Source organism: Marmota flaviventris, chromosome 7 (assembly GCF_047511675.1).
Source record: "Marmota flaviventris isolate mMarFla1 chromosome 7, mMarFla1.hap1, whole genome shotgun sequence".
Lineage (NCBI taxonomy): Eukaryota > Metazoa > Chordata > Mammalia > Rodentia > Sciuridae > Marmota > Marmota flaviventris.
In genome coordinates this window covers 40,456,742-40,472,776 of record NC_092504.1, presented here as the reverse complement: position 1 = coordinate 40,472,776, position 16,035 = coordinate 40,456,742, and the positions used below count along the sequence as shown (strand labels likewise).

Below are 16,035 nucleotides of genomic sequence, written 5' to 3'. Positions count from 1 at the left end.
TAAGGCTGGTCCCGAGCCCTAGGCACAGTTTCACTGGGATGGAGGCGAGTGCTGGGCCCAGAAAGGAAGGCAGTGATATGCTGGTGTGGAGGGAATTCCTGTGTCATCTAGGTGGCCCTTCTGGGTTAGTGGGGGTTTTCTCTGCACAGTGGAGGCCAAAAGAAATTCTAACCTTTTCGCAGTCTTTATTTCTCAACTAATTCACTCCAACTGGCTCTTTCAAGGCCCATGAGATGTCGAGCCCTCTCTGGGCTGCTGTGTCTTCTGCCCTCAGATCACAGAGCTGGTTCTGTGCTTTAACCCCTCCGGTCCCCATCCTACTGAGGGAAGAGCTCTGCCCAGCCATCTTGCCTAAAATCACCCTCCCTCACCTTTATAGAGTGATGGTGAAAATAGCTGTGGGCTTCACAATGTCCCTGCTCAGAAGCCAGCGGAAGAGTGGATGTCCTACATCTTTGTGATGAGTTCTTTTTGTACACAGAATTTGAGTCACCTGTCGACCAGGGGATTCAGCTCAGTTATCTCCAGCAAAGGTTGAAGGAAAGGGGTAAAAGCTGTGTGGAGCCTGTCTAGACGGTAGTTAGGCAGGTAAGGAGTCCCTTGAAGGCTGCAGACAAGAAACCCTCACTCACTCCTCAAGGCAGAGAACTGCTGCTCTCTGTCCTGCCCCTTCCAAACCCTAACCACTGGGGTGTCACCTGAGTGGCTTTGAGCCTGTGAGCTTTCCTTGATTTCTCTGCCTTTGTTTCCAGGGTCTGTCTCAAGCGTCTTCCTGGTTTCAGGGAGATATTTTTGTCCTCCTCTCTTGCCACAGGCACATTGGCAGCCCTTTCTGGATTGCATCCCATCTCTGAATCAGGAATGGCTGACCCACACACTAATCCACGCCACTCCAAAAGAAAATACAGAAAAGTGATAGATAAGGGGCCTCATTTAGTGAGAGCTTAAATTTCAGGCCCAGCAATGCTGGCTCGGTTCAATGGAGATTTACAACAACAGGTGCAGGGGACCTAGAGTGAGGCCCGGAGCTGTGTGCCCATGGGGGTGGGGAGAGGGAGGGGCCTCACTTGATCTGTCTGCTATTGGAAGAAAAATAAACGCCATTTGCTCTTCTATTCTTTTAAGAAACAAAAGGGATGAAAGAAACTTTAGGCCAGTAAGCTTCCCTTTTATTCTTCCTTATTCCCCAAAGAGATCAGAAAATGATCCCTTATTTTTAACCACTTCATCTTCCCCCAAAAATATGAGGGTAAGAAGACACTGCTGTCCCCCTGTGCTTCCAGAATCTCATAACAAGCCCAGTGGAGCCGCAGCTCAAAAAACAAAATGGAAAACAAAGGGTTTAAAGAAATCTTCCAAATGACAGTGGGAACAAGAGCCTGGAGACAGCCAGACAGTAATTTGAAAAGCTTTTAAATATGCCATGATTTGAACTTCTGATTTCACCCTTTTCTACAAATGGACAATTAGCGTAGTGCAGGTTTGTGTAATTAACAGGCATTACAGAGGGCAGCATTCATGGCAACCTGGGTAAGAAAGCATTTCCCAGCAGCATGTCATAGCCAGAAATGACACTGTATTATTTGCACACTCTTAAGCCCACTTTCATTGGCATTTCTAAAGTGAAGTACAATCTTATCTCTTTTTCCTCATGTGCATTGGGCTTTTGGTAGTATTTTTCAAACCAGCAATTAGACTGGAAATGGGCTAAGAATCAGACTGGAACACAAACAGTCCTCACACTGTGGTTCTTCACAGCTTCTTTTTTGACCTGCACCTGCAGGAAGACTTCCATGTGGTCTTTTGGGGGAGCTCTGGAGTCTCTGCTGCAGCTGTATCTGTTCAGGTCCCCAAATATGCCCCCTTGTCCTCTTCCACCAATACACACAAATACCCTTGCGACGATGGAGAACAGGGCGGGACAGGGTATGGAGGGTAACACAGCAACAAGCTAGTTGCAAGAAGGGGTACATCAGACATGCTTCCTGTAGGGCAGGTGGGATCAGCCACCAGTGGGTCTGGGAAAGACCATCGATGGAAGGAGTATCTGGACTCCCTTTCCCTCTCTTTGACATGCTGGCCTGGCCCATGGGTGCTGAAACTTTGCACCAGGGAAATATTATTCTCAGCTGTAATGGAAGGATTGGCAGGCTTTCTCCAATTCAGAGAACAATAAAATAAGCAGATCACATTTTTCCAACCCTGTTCTCATCCATCCTGTGTTATCTTTGTTGCAGTTCATCTTTTGTAGCTACTGCCCCACCCACCAAAAAAAAAGTAAGCAAAATTTAACATAAATATCACCAGCAGTGCTTAACTTGTGAGCAGGGTGTGATGATTGCTCTGTGTACCTTGTTTTCTTCTGGTTCAGAGGAGAAGTCACAGTAACAGTTTGTCATAGTGTTCCTCTACTGGGTGGCCTTCAGGTGGTCTTAAGGTGCAGCCTAGCTCCCAGGGCTCTGCCACCTGGAAGCTTTTGAAAACAACCAGATCCTGGGCTGGGGAGGTGGCTCAAGTGGTAGCGCGCTTGCCTGGCATGCGTGCCGCCCGGGTTCGATCCTCAGCACCACATACAAACAAAGATGTTGTGTCTGCCGAAAACTAAAAAATAAATATTAAAATTCTCTCATTCATTTTCTCTCTCTCTCTCTCTCTCTCTCTCTCTCTCTCTCTCTCTCTCTCCCCCCCCCCCCCTCTTAAAAAAAAAAAAAAAACAGATCCAGGTAACCTGTCAAGGCAGCTCTGAGAGTGGGCAAACCATATTGAGCTCTTCAGACCCAGCAGAAATGTCACCACACTTTGAAAGGGGACTTATTATAGTATAAATGGCAAGCTTGTAATTCAGTAGAATTAATTTAACTGAACAAAAACAAGCAACTTTTTAGGAAGCACTTATAGTGAGATCTGCCACTTTGAGCCCTTGGCTGTGACTAGTAGGAGCCCATACTCCTCGGGGATGGTGAGATTTGTGAACACATGCTCTGTAAGTGGCTGTATGGCAGGTTTCATGACTGGGAAAGCAGCCCAAAGTCAAAATTGATATGAAAGAGATCTGATTTTTCCATGGTAAAAGCCCAATAATAGAAGATTATGTAACTAATCAAAAATCCAATGCCTACATTTTTTGAGAAATATCCTCAAACATTGTATCTGTTTCAGTTACTCTGAATGGTGAACTTCAGGATCTCTTTGCCTATAATATATTTAGATTGGTTTGATAGACAACATCATGACGAACATGAAATTGTATTAATTCATATGATACAGTATCATATCATCTATTAAGTTCTCAAGGATTCCCTTAGTTAGCCACATACATTCTTAAGATAAAGAAATTCTCTATCTTTCAGTTATGGTAATCAGAAGAGCCACCTTGGAGATATTTCTCAGAATCATCTTAGAGGGGATTTTTAGAAATAGTTGGGGTTATTTCATGGCTTTGTGATAATCTAGTATCATCTGATTTGCTGCCTCCTTGGCACTTCTGCTTGCACCTCAGATAGGATTTCTGCTTTCTGGGCCTGACAACTTGACCTTGAACCCTGCCAGGCAAAGCTACCCTTAAAAATGGGTGTATTTCAAAGCATGTTCCTAACAGTTTCTTTCCTTCTTCCTCCTACATGAGTTCTCCTCAAAAGCCTCAGAGCTTGGGCATCCACATGCAGCATGTCACATTCTCTCTTGACTGTACAAGTCTTCCCATGTCTTCCACTCATCCCAAACCTGCCTGATGATAATAGAATTCAGCTGTCATTTGTTCCTTTAATCATCTATTTTAAAAAGCTGAATTTGCTGGAGGCTTAGAAAGCAGTGGAACTGTTTTTTCTTATATTTTTACGAAGATAGCTGTTATCTATAAAAGATTAGGTGACATACATTAAGAAGCATAATTATATAATAAACACCCATGGACCCACCACCCTGTCCTGTCCCTTTGCTTACACACGTCCCTACTCCACTCTGTCCAGAGGTAACCACTGCTCTGAAGTGTGTATTTGTCATTCTCGCTTCTTTTAAAAACAGTTTTGTCATATATGTATATATTCCTAAACCATGTGTGGTTTAGTTTTGTGTGTTAAATAGACAAACAGAATTCATCATTGCATAGAATTCATCAGAGCAACCACAGAGGTTGCTCTTCTCTGGTCGCCTTTTTGGGAGTTGATCTCTTTCCCAGTATAGGCTGCAGTTGCTCAAAACCATCTGGGAGCTCTTTGTTTGAAATTTCCTGCAGAGGTAGTTTATCTTTGAGATAAAGTTTATTATCAAGAAAATCAGTGCTTTTGCTGTACAGAATATTTACTCTGATTCCACTATTTTTCCTATAACCTCTCTATTTTCCCCATTCATTTATTTAAGAAATATTTAGTGGGCCAGGTACGGTGCTAGGGACCAGCAGTGAGAGTTCAGCAGAGGAGAGTTCAGAGTCTTGCTCCCATTGAAGCTTGTCCTTCTGTCTGCTTCCCTCCATTGTTACTTAGGCAACAACTGTAGTTGCAGGATAAGAGATTATAGGATACAGAGCAAGAGTCAGCAAACCAATAGGACTGTCCAACCAGTATGGGCAGGAGCCAGAGGGAGGCTTATGAAGAGACTTCAGGAAATAGCCTTCGTGGGTGCCTACCTCTCTTGGACCCTTTGTGGCCTCACTTTGGTATTTCTGGCACAGATTTTGTTAGAATACCTCATACACTTAAACATATTCATGTCATTGCTTGTTTTAGTCAGCTTTTTTTTTTTTTTTTTTTTCTGCTGTGACCAAAAGACCTGACAAGAACAATTAGAGAAGGAAAAGTTTTGGGGGCGTTCATGGTTTCAGAGGTCTCAGTCCATAGATGGCCAACTCCATTCCTCGGGGTCTGAGGTGAGGCAGGACATCATGGCAGAAGAGTGTGGTGGAGGAAAGCAACTGGGAACATGGCACTAGGAAGCAAAGAGAGAGACTTCTTTCACCATGGACAAAATATATACTCTGAAGGCACGCCCCCAAGGACCCACCTCCTCTAGCCACCCCCTATCTGCTGACAGTTACCACCCAGTTACCGGATTAACTATCAGCAGGTTAATGCACTGATTAGGTTAAGGCTCTCATGAACCAATCATTTCACCTCTAAATCCTCTTGCATTGTCTCCCAGGTGAGCTTTTGGGGGCACTTCAAAATGTTATCTAAACCATAACATTACTCTACCCCTGCTGAGAAGCCCCTGCTGTGTGGTGTAGCTCAGGGCCTCTACAATGAAGGAGAAAATGGGCTCTGTGACACCCGAAATCTGACAACCTAGATTATGATTCTTTTTATTAGAGGACTCAAAAGTCACACCAGGTCATTTAGATGAGATTGATGATGTAGCTGAGACTGTCTGGGTAGTATAACTGGAACTTCAGGAATGTGTTTAGATTTTTTCTCATTTGTAATAATATATATAATGAATATAGATTTTTGTATACTTACACACATTTCTTGTATTCCTCACCTGCCTTCACATGACCCAGTCACCAAAATAATGTTGGTAATCCTTCTGTAAAATATGACTAATGCCAAAACACTCACCCCCTCGTAGTTCTAAAGCCATCTCTGTGTGCCCATGCACATTTGCTCTTCCCAGTTAGGTACTTCTCAATAGTCGGCTACGTTTGTCCCCAAACCTACTTATGCCAGTTATACTTGTTAACTAAATTGCAAAATTTGATTAAATGTTTTCATGTAGTGATAAAATAGAAATTCAGAAAGAAAACTGTTTTAGTGACAAACTTAACTGAATGCTTTTGAAAATAAAGATAAGTCACTTTTTAAAAATGCATTTGTGGGCTGGGGACGTAGCTCAGTGGTAGAGCACTTGCCTATCATGTATGAGGCCCTAGGCTCCATCCCCAGCACCACACAAACAAACAAACAAACAAACAAAATAAACCTTTCAGATTAGGTGTAAATAAGGCAACTATAAAGGATCAAAGGCAATAAATTGTAAAAGAATTCTGCCCTCAGATTATGCTGAAGTTCTCTTTAACTGCCAGTTCCATTTTAAATGGAGTAAATGGTATATCAGAAATCATACAAGGTGCATCCTGCATGTTGTTAAGAAAGAACTGTGACCAGCAGACAATGCTCAAAAAAATAGACCTTGGCCTTTCATCAAAGGATTACTAAATGAGAGTATATTTATGTTTTTTTTTAATTTTTTTTTAGTTGTTGATAGATCTTTATTTTATTTCTTTATACGTGGTGCTGTGAATCGAACCCAGTGACTCACACATGCCAGGCAAGGGCACTACCATTGAGCCACAGCCACAGCCCCAACATTTATGTTTTAATTTAAAAAATACATTTATTTATATGTGTATAAGGATGGATGGATGGATGGATATGGATATGTGCATGAGATATTGATTTTTCGTGCTCCTCTCTTTAAATAACTTTCCCAGTCTCCTGTCTTTCCCAGTCACACTTGAAAAGAGAGTTTCTATTGTTTGCCTTATGTACTTGGCAGGGCCACCTGACTCAGGAGTCATTTTATGTAGTCACATCATTAGAAGATTTTAGATGTGACACCACTTGCTAAAGACTTCTTGGTTTTTATTTTGTTTATTTATTTTCTCATTTAATGAAAGCCCTGAGAAACAAAACTCCATTTTTACAAACAATCATTTCAAAAGAGAGAATAGGCATTGTCACACTGCTGGATGGATGAGGTAGGTTGTGACCTCCCAATGCTCTGCCCTATCCAGCCATGTCAAACCCCCTAGCAGATCTTTTCTCTGACTGGTCCTTCGAGGTGGGCCTCCTGCAGCTTGCAGAGAAGCAGCCAGCAGGGGACAAACAAGAAAGTGGCCTGTGCTTTCAATTCCAGACCAGTTAGAAGGACAAGAAGAACATCCTTGGGCCAGAAGAAAAAATGGCCTCATGACCAGGCCTCTTGACCCTACCTTTTTCCAAAGTTATGAGGGGCCAGAAAAACTTTTAGAACTATGAGGAGAATAATATCAGTAAATAGGGAAACATTTCAAATCCTAATCTAGCCACGCTCCCTGCTTTTCAGCACATGTAGCCACACAAGTAACTGTGCCCTGTGTTTAATCGTTTAATCTGCGTGTGTGTGTGTGTGTGTGTATGTGAATGTGTATGTGTGTAAGGCCTTAGATAAGAGCTACTTCAGTTCCAGTCCAGACTGAGACAAGTCTCCCATACAAGATGCTTTATTTGCTTTATTTTCTTGAATTCACAAGGAATAAAATCAAACCATGGAAACGATGAAAAGATGTCCCAAGAACCACAAACCTTCAAGACCATTTTGTACAGAATAGAATATCTCAGCCACATAGAGGAAGGAGCAGAGCTTCATTCCAGCCATCCCAAGAGGATCGCTAAGTGATTCAGCCTGCTTTCCATTTTAACCTTGTTGTGGCTGAAAATGTGGCCCACCGTGTACAGAGCCATGGAAACCACCGTTCTGCCTCTGCTGAAGGCAATGGACTTGAGTAAATGGAGAAGGGTGGGAGGGGAGGGCAGGGAGGTGGGCATGACACAGGAGCCCTGCTTTGTTACTCTGAGGAGTAACTGGACCCCTGCCCAAGAGATGCCAGGCCACAGAGAAAGAAACTGCAAGAATGAGTCATCCCCTCCCCCATTTGGGAAGAAAACAGGGGCCTCCCTTATCAAGAGGTAGGCAACTAAAGTACACAGACTATGCTTAGCTAAAGGCTAGGATCAGCTTCTGTTTTATTACCTATTTAACTAAGTGGATTAAATGGAGTTCACTGGAATTGTACACTTAAGAGTTCCCTTACAAAATGCTGTTATCTCAGGAACTGGCTTAATAAAGCAGGCTGTCAGGGGCTTATTAGAAGTAACTGAATACAGCACCTTACAGAGCAAAGATTCAAAAGAGCCCACACAGCCAGTCCTGGGAAACCTCACACCTTGTGTGGCCAAGGGAGAAGGGCCAGGGTCTAGACCTGAACCACCAATTAGCATCTGCTCCCAGGACAGGCCCAGGTCTTCCCAGGAAGAGAGGCATTTACCATTCCCTCCATTTTAAAAGTGTTTCTTTAGCTTGGTAGTGAATTAAGTATTTTATTAAAAAAAAAAAAAGTGTGTTGGGGGGGTACTATCGATTTTTTATATGTATGATCTTAACACATCTGAGACAGCAGTCAGTACTGGGAATTCACAGAACCACCTTTGGAGAGGGCCTGCAAGGATTTGAATCTCAGGTTTACCATTGACTCGAGAAACGACCTTGTGGAACTTCTCTATGGCTCACTTTCTCCATCTACAAAATGGGAATGACAGCAGTATCTGATGGGTTTCTGTGGAGGTTAAACATGCTAATATGAATAAATTTCTTAGAATAGTTCCTAGCATAGAGTGAGCATTCCATGATTATAGGGATTACTATCCTCTCAGAAAATAACTCACCCCACTTAATAGCTTTTGTATCCACATCCCCTCTTATCTGTTAATTTCAACGTGAACTTGAAATGAGCAGCCTTCAAGGATGAGACTTTGAATGGTGGGAGGCCATGTACATGGACAGTTCAGGTCTGTAGACAGGGACATTTTGGACCCTGGCCCTGCTGGTGGTAGCAATATGTGATCTCCCACAAGATATTTATCTTCTCTGACCATATTTCTAAAGAGTTTGCACGTTTAACTTTCAATTTGGGTAAATAGATTTTCTAGTGAAGATTAATTAGGAAAAATGCCTAAAGACTGAAAAAAACAAATCCCCTTCACCTAGTGTCGCCAAAGCATGCACATCCTTGCACACTTCTTTGGGGATAACAGATGAATTAGAGTTAATGATTTGGATGGAAGTTGCCCTGGTACGGCTGGTTTGAACAATGGACGTAATTGGCTATTTTTCAGGGGACTTTTACTTTATTAGTCAATTTTGGACTTTTTGTTTTCCTTCCAGCAATTTGACAGTTTTATTTTCCTGCTGAAATCATTTGAGCTCAATTCACCAGAACCTATAAACACTTCTTTCAAACAACCTGCTTCACTGTTGACTTTAATTGTTGCTTTTGCTTAACTTCAGTGTACAATCAACAACTTCCATGTATAATCTAGAATTTTTAGTAAATAATCTTTAGTCTAGCTGATGATTCTATTACACTCAGCTTAATGAGTAAATATACTCCTCACTTTCCAAAAAATTAAGCCATATAAAAAAATTGGATAAATTTCTCAATTCTATAGAAAGTGAATTGATTTAAATAAAAAATGTCACTCTGTTAGATAGGTTGTCTTTTAGAGAAATAAAACACTTTACATAGTATTAGAACTAGTATCATTTTCTTTCTCCTTAGTTTTGTGCCTTTTTTATTTGAAATAGCAATACATACTCTAGATCTTTAGATATCATTGATATAATTTCTGACATCTTAAATGGTTCAGTCTGAGAATTTGTAAGAAGAAAGCTCTTGATTTAGTGAGAAGCCATTCCCTTCCAGGACTTCTTCTGGTTGATTGGTGCCTGATGCACAGACTATTGTGTCTTACCAAGGACAAGGATGGTGTGATGTCATTCAATGGTCTGTACCTGTGGATCTGAGCTTTTCTTGGTGATGAACCTCTTTAGGAATCAGGAGGAAGTTATGAATGTGTCCCTTAGAAAACTGCACACGTGCTCCTTCTCACAAAGTTTGGCATTGGGTTCCAGGGAGTAAGAACATGTGACCCCTGAATCCTCTCCATCAGCTGGCTCCCTTCCAGCCCCTGCAGTTCATAGATCCGTGTGTGTAGGGTCTATTGAACACAGGGATGTTTTTTTCTCACTGGGCTATGATTTGGGTGTGGGTTGTCCTCCAGGGTCATGTGTTAGAAGTTTGGTCTCCAATGTGGTGATATAACTAGGGGTAAAACTGTAAAGAGGTAAGACCCAGTGGAAGGTTATTAGGTCATTAGGGGCATTGACCTTGGAAGGGATTAATACTGGTTTTACAGAGAGAGAGTTCTCAAAATAGCAAGTTGTTATTAAAGGAAAAATACTGGTCTCTCCTCATTCTCTGGCTTCTCCTCTCAACATGTGATCTTTTCCTCTCATACATTCTCCCACCATGATGCCATCTGCCATGTTGTGGTATAGCTAAAGAGCCCCTTGTCAGAGGCTGAACAGAGAGATTCTCCAAATATTAGATTTCCAGCCCAAACCTATGAGCTAAATAAACCCTTTTTCTTTATAAAGTTTCCAGTCTCCAGTATTTCATTATGACAATAAAAAATGGATTAGCACAACTATACTTTGATTTTTTTTTTCTTAATGGTAATGAGTCAGATGTTTCTGGAAGCAAGAAGACAAAGATTAGACACAGGATTTTTGTCCGCCCTTTGAGAGTTATTATATAAAATGTCACACAGTCATTAAGAGCATGGACTCAGCTACCTGTGTGTTACCTTGCTACTTGATAGAGTTGGGTTCTTTTGAATGCTTCTATAAATGTTAGATAAATTCCTTTTTAAGTTTAAGCTTGTTTGATTCTATAATTTCTCCCTAAAAAACAAGTTCTCTAATCAAAATCAACAAGTGTCTCTTCACTTTATACTAAGTAGGATAGCTATAATCAAGAAAATGGATAATTTGGATAACAAACAGATAAAGCTAAACCCTCTTATACTCCTGTTGGGAATGTCAAATAGTGCAGTCACTTTCGAAAACAGTCTGCAGTTCTTCAAAAATTTCAACACAGAGTTGTCATATGACCCAGCAATTTTTTTCTAGGTAAATACCCAAGAGAAAAATGTGTATCCACTCAAAAAATTGTACATGCAAAACTAACATTTGGTAGAGCCATGGAAACCACCATTCTGCCTCGGCTAAAGGCAATGGACTTGAGTAAATGGAGAAGGGTGGGAGGGGAGATCAGGGAGGGTGGGCATGATACAGGAGCCCTGTATCCCTTAATTGAAGAATGGGTATATAAAATGTAGAATGAGTATATTCAATGAAATATGGTAGGCAATAAAAAGGAATGACGCACTGATACACAGTACAACTTGGATGAACCCTGAAAACATGGTAAATGAAATAAGCCAGTCACAAAATGTCACATATTCTATGATTCTATTTACATGAAATGTTCAGAATTGGTAAATCCATAGACAGAAAGCACTTTGGTGGTTGCCAGGGTGTAGTGTAAGGGAAAAATTGGGATTTATTACTGACAGTTGTGTAGTTTCTTGTTGGGACAATAGAAGCTATTCTAAAATTGATTGTGAGGGTAATGGTCTTATACTAAAAGCTTATTGGATTGTGCACTTTAAATGGGGAATGATTTACATATTAATAAAGCTATTACCAAACAACAATGACAAAGGAGAGGACAGCTCTGGGTGCAGCCTGCCTAGGTTCAATTGCAGTGGCAGCTCTGGAGTCAAGGATTTGAGACAAGGATTTGAGTGCAGTTACTGCATTTGTAAAGGTAGCCCCTGATCACAATGAGCCAGCAGGGAAGGAAGGAAGGCTGATCAAGGGGACGTTCATGAATGAGTTTCTGCTGTGGGTGGCTGATCCCCTCAGAAAGGCTATGGAGACCACAACTCAAAAGTGTCCCTGCAAGGGGTGAGAAAGTAGAGTTATTTCTATGTATATGGACTGTCCAGCACTTCCAGTCTGCACCTGTGCAGGTTTGACACTCTTACAACCAGAGAAAACTCCAGATGAGGAGAACTAGAGACAAAGATGAGGGACAGAGACGGAGACAGACAGACATGCAGGAACTTGAGCTAGAAAGCACTCAAAGTGCCCAAGAACTGTTCAGCAAACCTACAGGTGACATGAGGGGTGACACTGCAGATATGGACAGGATTTTGATAATGTCCACTTATGGGAGTGTTATCTAACCTACACCTCAGTTCCTGCATCCTCAAGATGAAGAACATAATTGCTCCTACCTCACCAGGGCGATGTGAGAAGTAATGAGTCAATGCTCATCTGATGTAAATAAGAGGGTCAAGAATACACATTTTAATCTTTCTCCATTTTAAAAACTTCTGTCTTATTCTTGATCTTTTCTCTCCTGAATGAGCTTCTAACAAAATAGAGAGTGAGTCCATCTAATTCAAAAGGAAATAGAATGAATGCCGAGAACACTCTGTGAGGCCCCTTTGTGTCTCCTCAGCTCTGAATGGCTGCCTTTTGAAATATCCTTATGCTTTGTTAGTACATCAGACAGATACCCATCCCAGCAAGTTCTGCTATTGGAGCAACTCTATTATCTTTTTTCAGTCTTTCTGTCTGACTTTATGGAAACAGTTAGTGGGATTCAAGCAAGGGAGCTTCATAAGGGGTCTCTTATATTTTCCTTTGAGGCTCCTTAGACGTTCCCAAAGCTGTATTCTGAAGAGTGCAGCCCCTAGGGAGTTTCTTTCTATGAACCGTCTGCAGTGTAGGGGTCTAAGCCAGTGGCTGTGACCCCAAGCATTCTGAGCACCACTTCTGTCAGAGGCATTTAGACTCAATATGTTTTGTTGCTCATGGGTGATTGAAACAACCCAGTTGGTAAACAGCCAGGGCAAAATGGGGTTTTTAAAAAATTCCCAACTGTATTATCAAGCTCAAGTTGTCATGAAGAAAACTTAATTTAAGAATTTGCTCACCTAAGAAAATATTTCTGGATTGTTTCAGGCTGTGACTCTTCAATTAACCTGACATCTCACAAATCCAAAATTGCCGTGGATGAGCTCTTCAGTACTCTTCGGGACATTGCCGGAGCTCGGAGTCTCATGAAACAGTTCAAGTCTGTGTGTGTCCCTGGGAATCACGGCCACCAGGCAAGTGCATGTGCCCTAAAGTGACTAATTGGTTGTACTTTGAGGATTCAAAGGCTACAACTATACGTACGGAAAGCCTTCATTTTAATTCCTAAGATGAGGGGTTCTTTCTAGATGAACGCCTATTCCCTTTTAGTTCTGGGCTTGGGTTCCACTGACTCTGAAAGCCTCTCAATTCACTTGTACCCTAGGAGGGATGCAGTAGGATGAGCACTGGATTGGGACTCACTCATAGTTTGTTGTTTTTTGTTTTGGTTTTTTTTTTTTTTTTTTGGTGGAGGGTAACCAGGAATTGAACTCGGGGGCACTCAACCACTGAGCCAAATTCCCAACCCTATTTTGTATTTTATTTAAATACAGAGTCTCACTGAGTTGCTTAGCACCTTGCTTTTGCTGAGGCTGGCTTTGAACTCATAATCCTCCTGCCTCAGCTTCCAGAGCACCTGGGATTACAAGCATGCACCACTGCACCCAGCACATCCATAGTTTATTGACTGTGGGTCTGTCATAGGCTTATTTTATAGCCCTAGGCAAGTGTTTTGGTTTCTTTGGGAGGTGCCAAATGAAGGACTGCCCCTAGATGAGTCCTAAGTTTCTGGATCTAAACAGTCTATAAACATTTTGAACAATCAGAATAATAAAAATACTTAAAAATTATATAATAAGGAAAAAGAAGTTTGTGAGGGGCAAACACTTATTATTAAAACCCCCTCAGGGCTGTCTGAGGAGAGTAAGAGAACATCAAAGAATGTTTTGACCATTGAGTAGGAAGATAGTATGAGAAACCAATATTAAAATGAAACTCAGTGTGGGGAATGCACAGAAGAAGCCAGAGGGGAGCTCAAGGAGTGAAAAAAAGCTGTAGCCATGGAGCATGGGGAGTCTCTCTAAGGTTCCTGGTGACCAAGCCTGAGCTTCCAGGGAAGGAGAGATGTTTCTGATGGAAAATATCATGAATTTTGACTGTGGGAATCTTCTCATCTTCCCATGAAATCTTTAGTAAAATCCACTGCATTTGATAAAACTTCTTAGAGTGCTGAATGTGCTCTTAATGAGGACTGTGTCACAGTGAGAAGCTAAGCTTCAGAAAGTCTGCTCTATAAGGGGGTGTATAGACAAGCTAACGTTCCCCATGACAGCTAGCACATCCTGATTCTCCCCCGTGTGTTCCTATAGCAGCTGAAGTTCCTAAGTACAGCACTCTGCACTTAGTTTTTCCTTGGATTCCAATAAGTAAGCCAAAGAGGCATCATCCGAGACCCGGGAAAGTCAACTGACCTACCACGGGCACACAGTGACCAGCGGCAGATTCTGGGTCTTTGCAGCCAACACAAAACCTCCTGCTCCTCTGTACTATGGTTCTCATGGAGGTTCTAGAAGTATTGATTGATGGTGCTGATGGTCATCCAAAATCACTTGCCACTATACTGAAGACCATAGAAACTGGCACCTGACTTAGAAACAAAGATCTAAGGATAGCACTGCCACAAAATACAATCACTCAGATCACTAATCACATGCAGTTTTGTCATTTAAAAAAAAATCAGCAATTTAAATATTGCCGTATGGATTAGTTCCAAAAGAATGATAGAACTGGTGATGTACGATAAAGTTTAGGCCAAAGAAGTCAAGAAGCAAATAACTGCTATAGTTAGAAAGAGGAAATAAACCACTAATTTAATGAGGTCTTTTCCGTTTTCTGATCATCGTGGTAAGTGATTTGGCCTGCTTAATTCACATACACATGCATTAGCTATAAACCTTGAGCATCATGTGGACAATGATGAGCAGTCCAGATGGATTCCTTGCTGCCAGTCCTCCAGGCCTCAGAACTCTGTCCTCTGTCATAGCCTGTTGCATGTACCTCCCCTTATAGGGAATCAGTAACATCAATACACTCACCAAAGACCCTAGATGGCCACTATCAGGAAGTGGGGGGTGGGGCGGGATAAAGTGTGCTACGAACACATAGTGAAATACTGCACAGCCATAAAACAAATGGGCTTAAGCTGGGTATGCTGGCAAGGGCCATATGGAATCTCTGTCCCAAGGTCTGCTTCTTGGGAAAGTCCAACTACAATAGGTTCATGATTCATTAGGTGGAGAAAAACATTACAGATCATTCTGTAAAGCATTATCCTACTTCATAAAGATATAATAAAATAAAAATATATATGAGTATGTATGTTTAATAAGTCTTTAAAATTTTGGGAAAAAAATATAATAGATGGTCTCCTGGTAGGGGGGGTGAGGCACAGACACCCGAGTCTCTCTCGATTTGTCGTCGAGCCAGAGGGGAGGAGCCAGGCCGCTGCCAGCGCCCTGAGCAGGCCCAGTGGCTCGCTGGTGTGGTGACCGCGTGACCCCAATTGGAGAGGGGGTGGAGTGGAGCCGCCACCCGCGCCCGCAAGGTGGGCAGACCCGCGACCCAGTGGTACACGGGCGTGGTAGGAAGGGCAGGGCAGAGCCACCGCCCGCACTTGCAAGGTAAGCAGACCTGTGACAGACTGGCGGGTCAGGCCCAGCGGCCTGCCAGCTGGAGTAGGGGCAGAGAAGATCCTTCGCCCATGCCCGGATCAGGCCCTGCCGGTGTGGTGGTCACGTGACCCCAATTGGAGTGGGGGCGGAGCGAAACCGCCACCCCTGCCCGCAGGGTGAGCAGACCTGTGACCAACCTGCAGATCAGGCACAGCGGTCCGCAGGCGTGGTAGGAGGGGCAGGGCAGAGCCGCCACCCGCACCTGCAAGGTAGGCAGACCTGCGACAGACCGGCGGATCAGGCCCAGGAGCCTGCCGGCGTGGTAGCAGAGTCGCCGCCCGTGCCAGGAATAGGCCCAGCGACCTGCCGGCGGGGTAGTCACGACACCCCAATTGGAGTAGGGGTACAGCAGAGCCACAACCCGTGCCCGAAAGGTGGGCAGATCTGCGACCGACCAGCGGGACAGGCCCAGGGGCCTGCCAGTACGACAGACACGTCACCCCATTTGGAGTAGGGGCAGAGTAGAGCTGCCGCCCGCGCCTGCAGGGTAGGCAAACCTGCAACCGACCGGCGGATCAGGCCCGGTGGCCTGCCGGCGTAGTACACTCGTCACCCCAATTGGAGTAGGGGCAGAACAGAGCCGCCGCCAGCGCCCAGAACAGGCCCAGTGACCTGCTGGCGTGGTAGTCACGACACCCCAATTGGAATAAGGAGAGAGCAGAGCCGCCGCCCGCGCCTGCAGGAAAGAAACGCAAGCAGTATGAAAAGACAAGGAAAGAAAGGA

General features: G+C 43.2%; 1 protein-coding gene across 1 annotated transcript in view; it reads left to right on the top strand.

The window, feature by feature from the left end:
* Positions 1-16,035, top strand: part of Scfd2 (sec1 family domain containing 2) — a 405,136-nt gene that overhangs the window by 340,655 nt on the left and 48,446 nt on the right. The window contains exon 6 of the mRNA XM_027938291.3: positions 12,628-12,773. Within this exon, the coding sequence (XP_027794092.2) occupies positions 12,628-12,773 (146 nt within the window). The remainder of the gene's footprint in view (positions 1-12,627; positions 12,774-16,035) is intronic.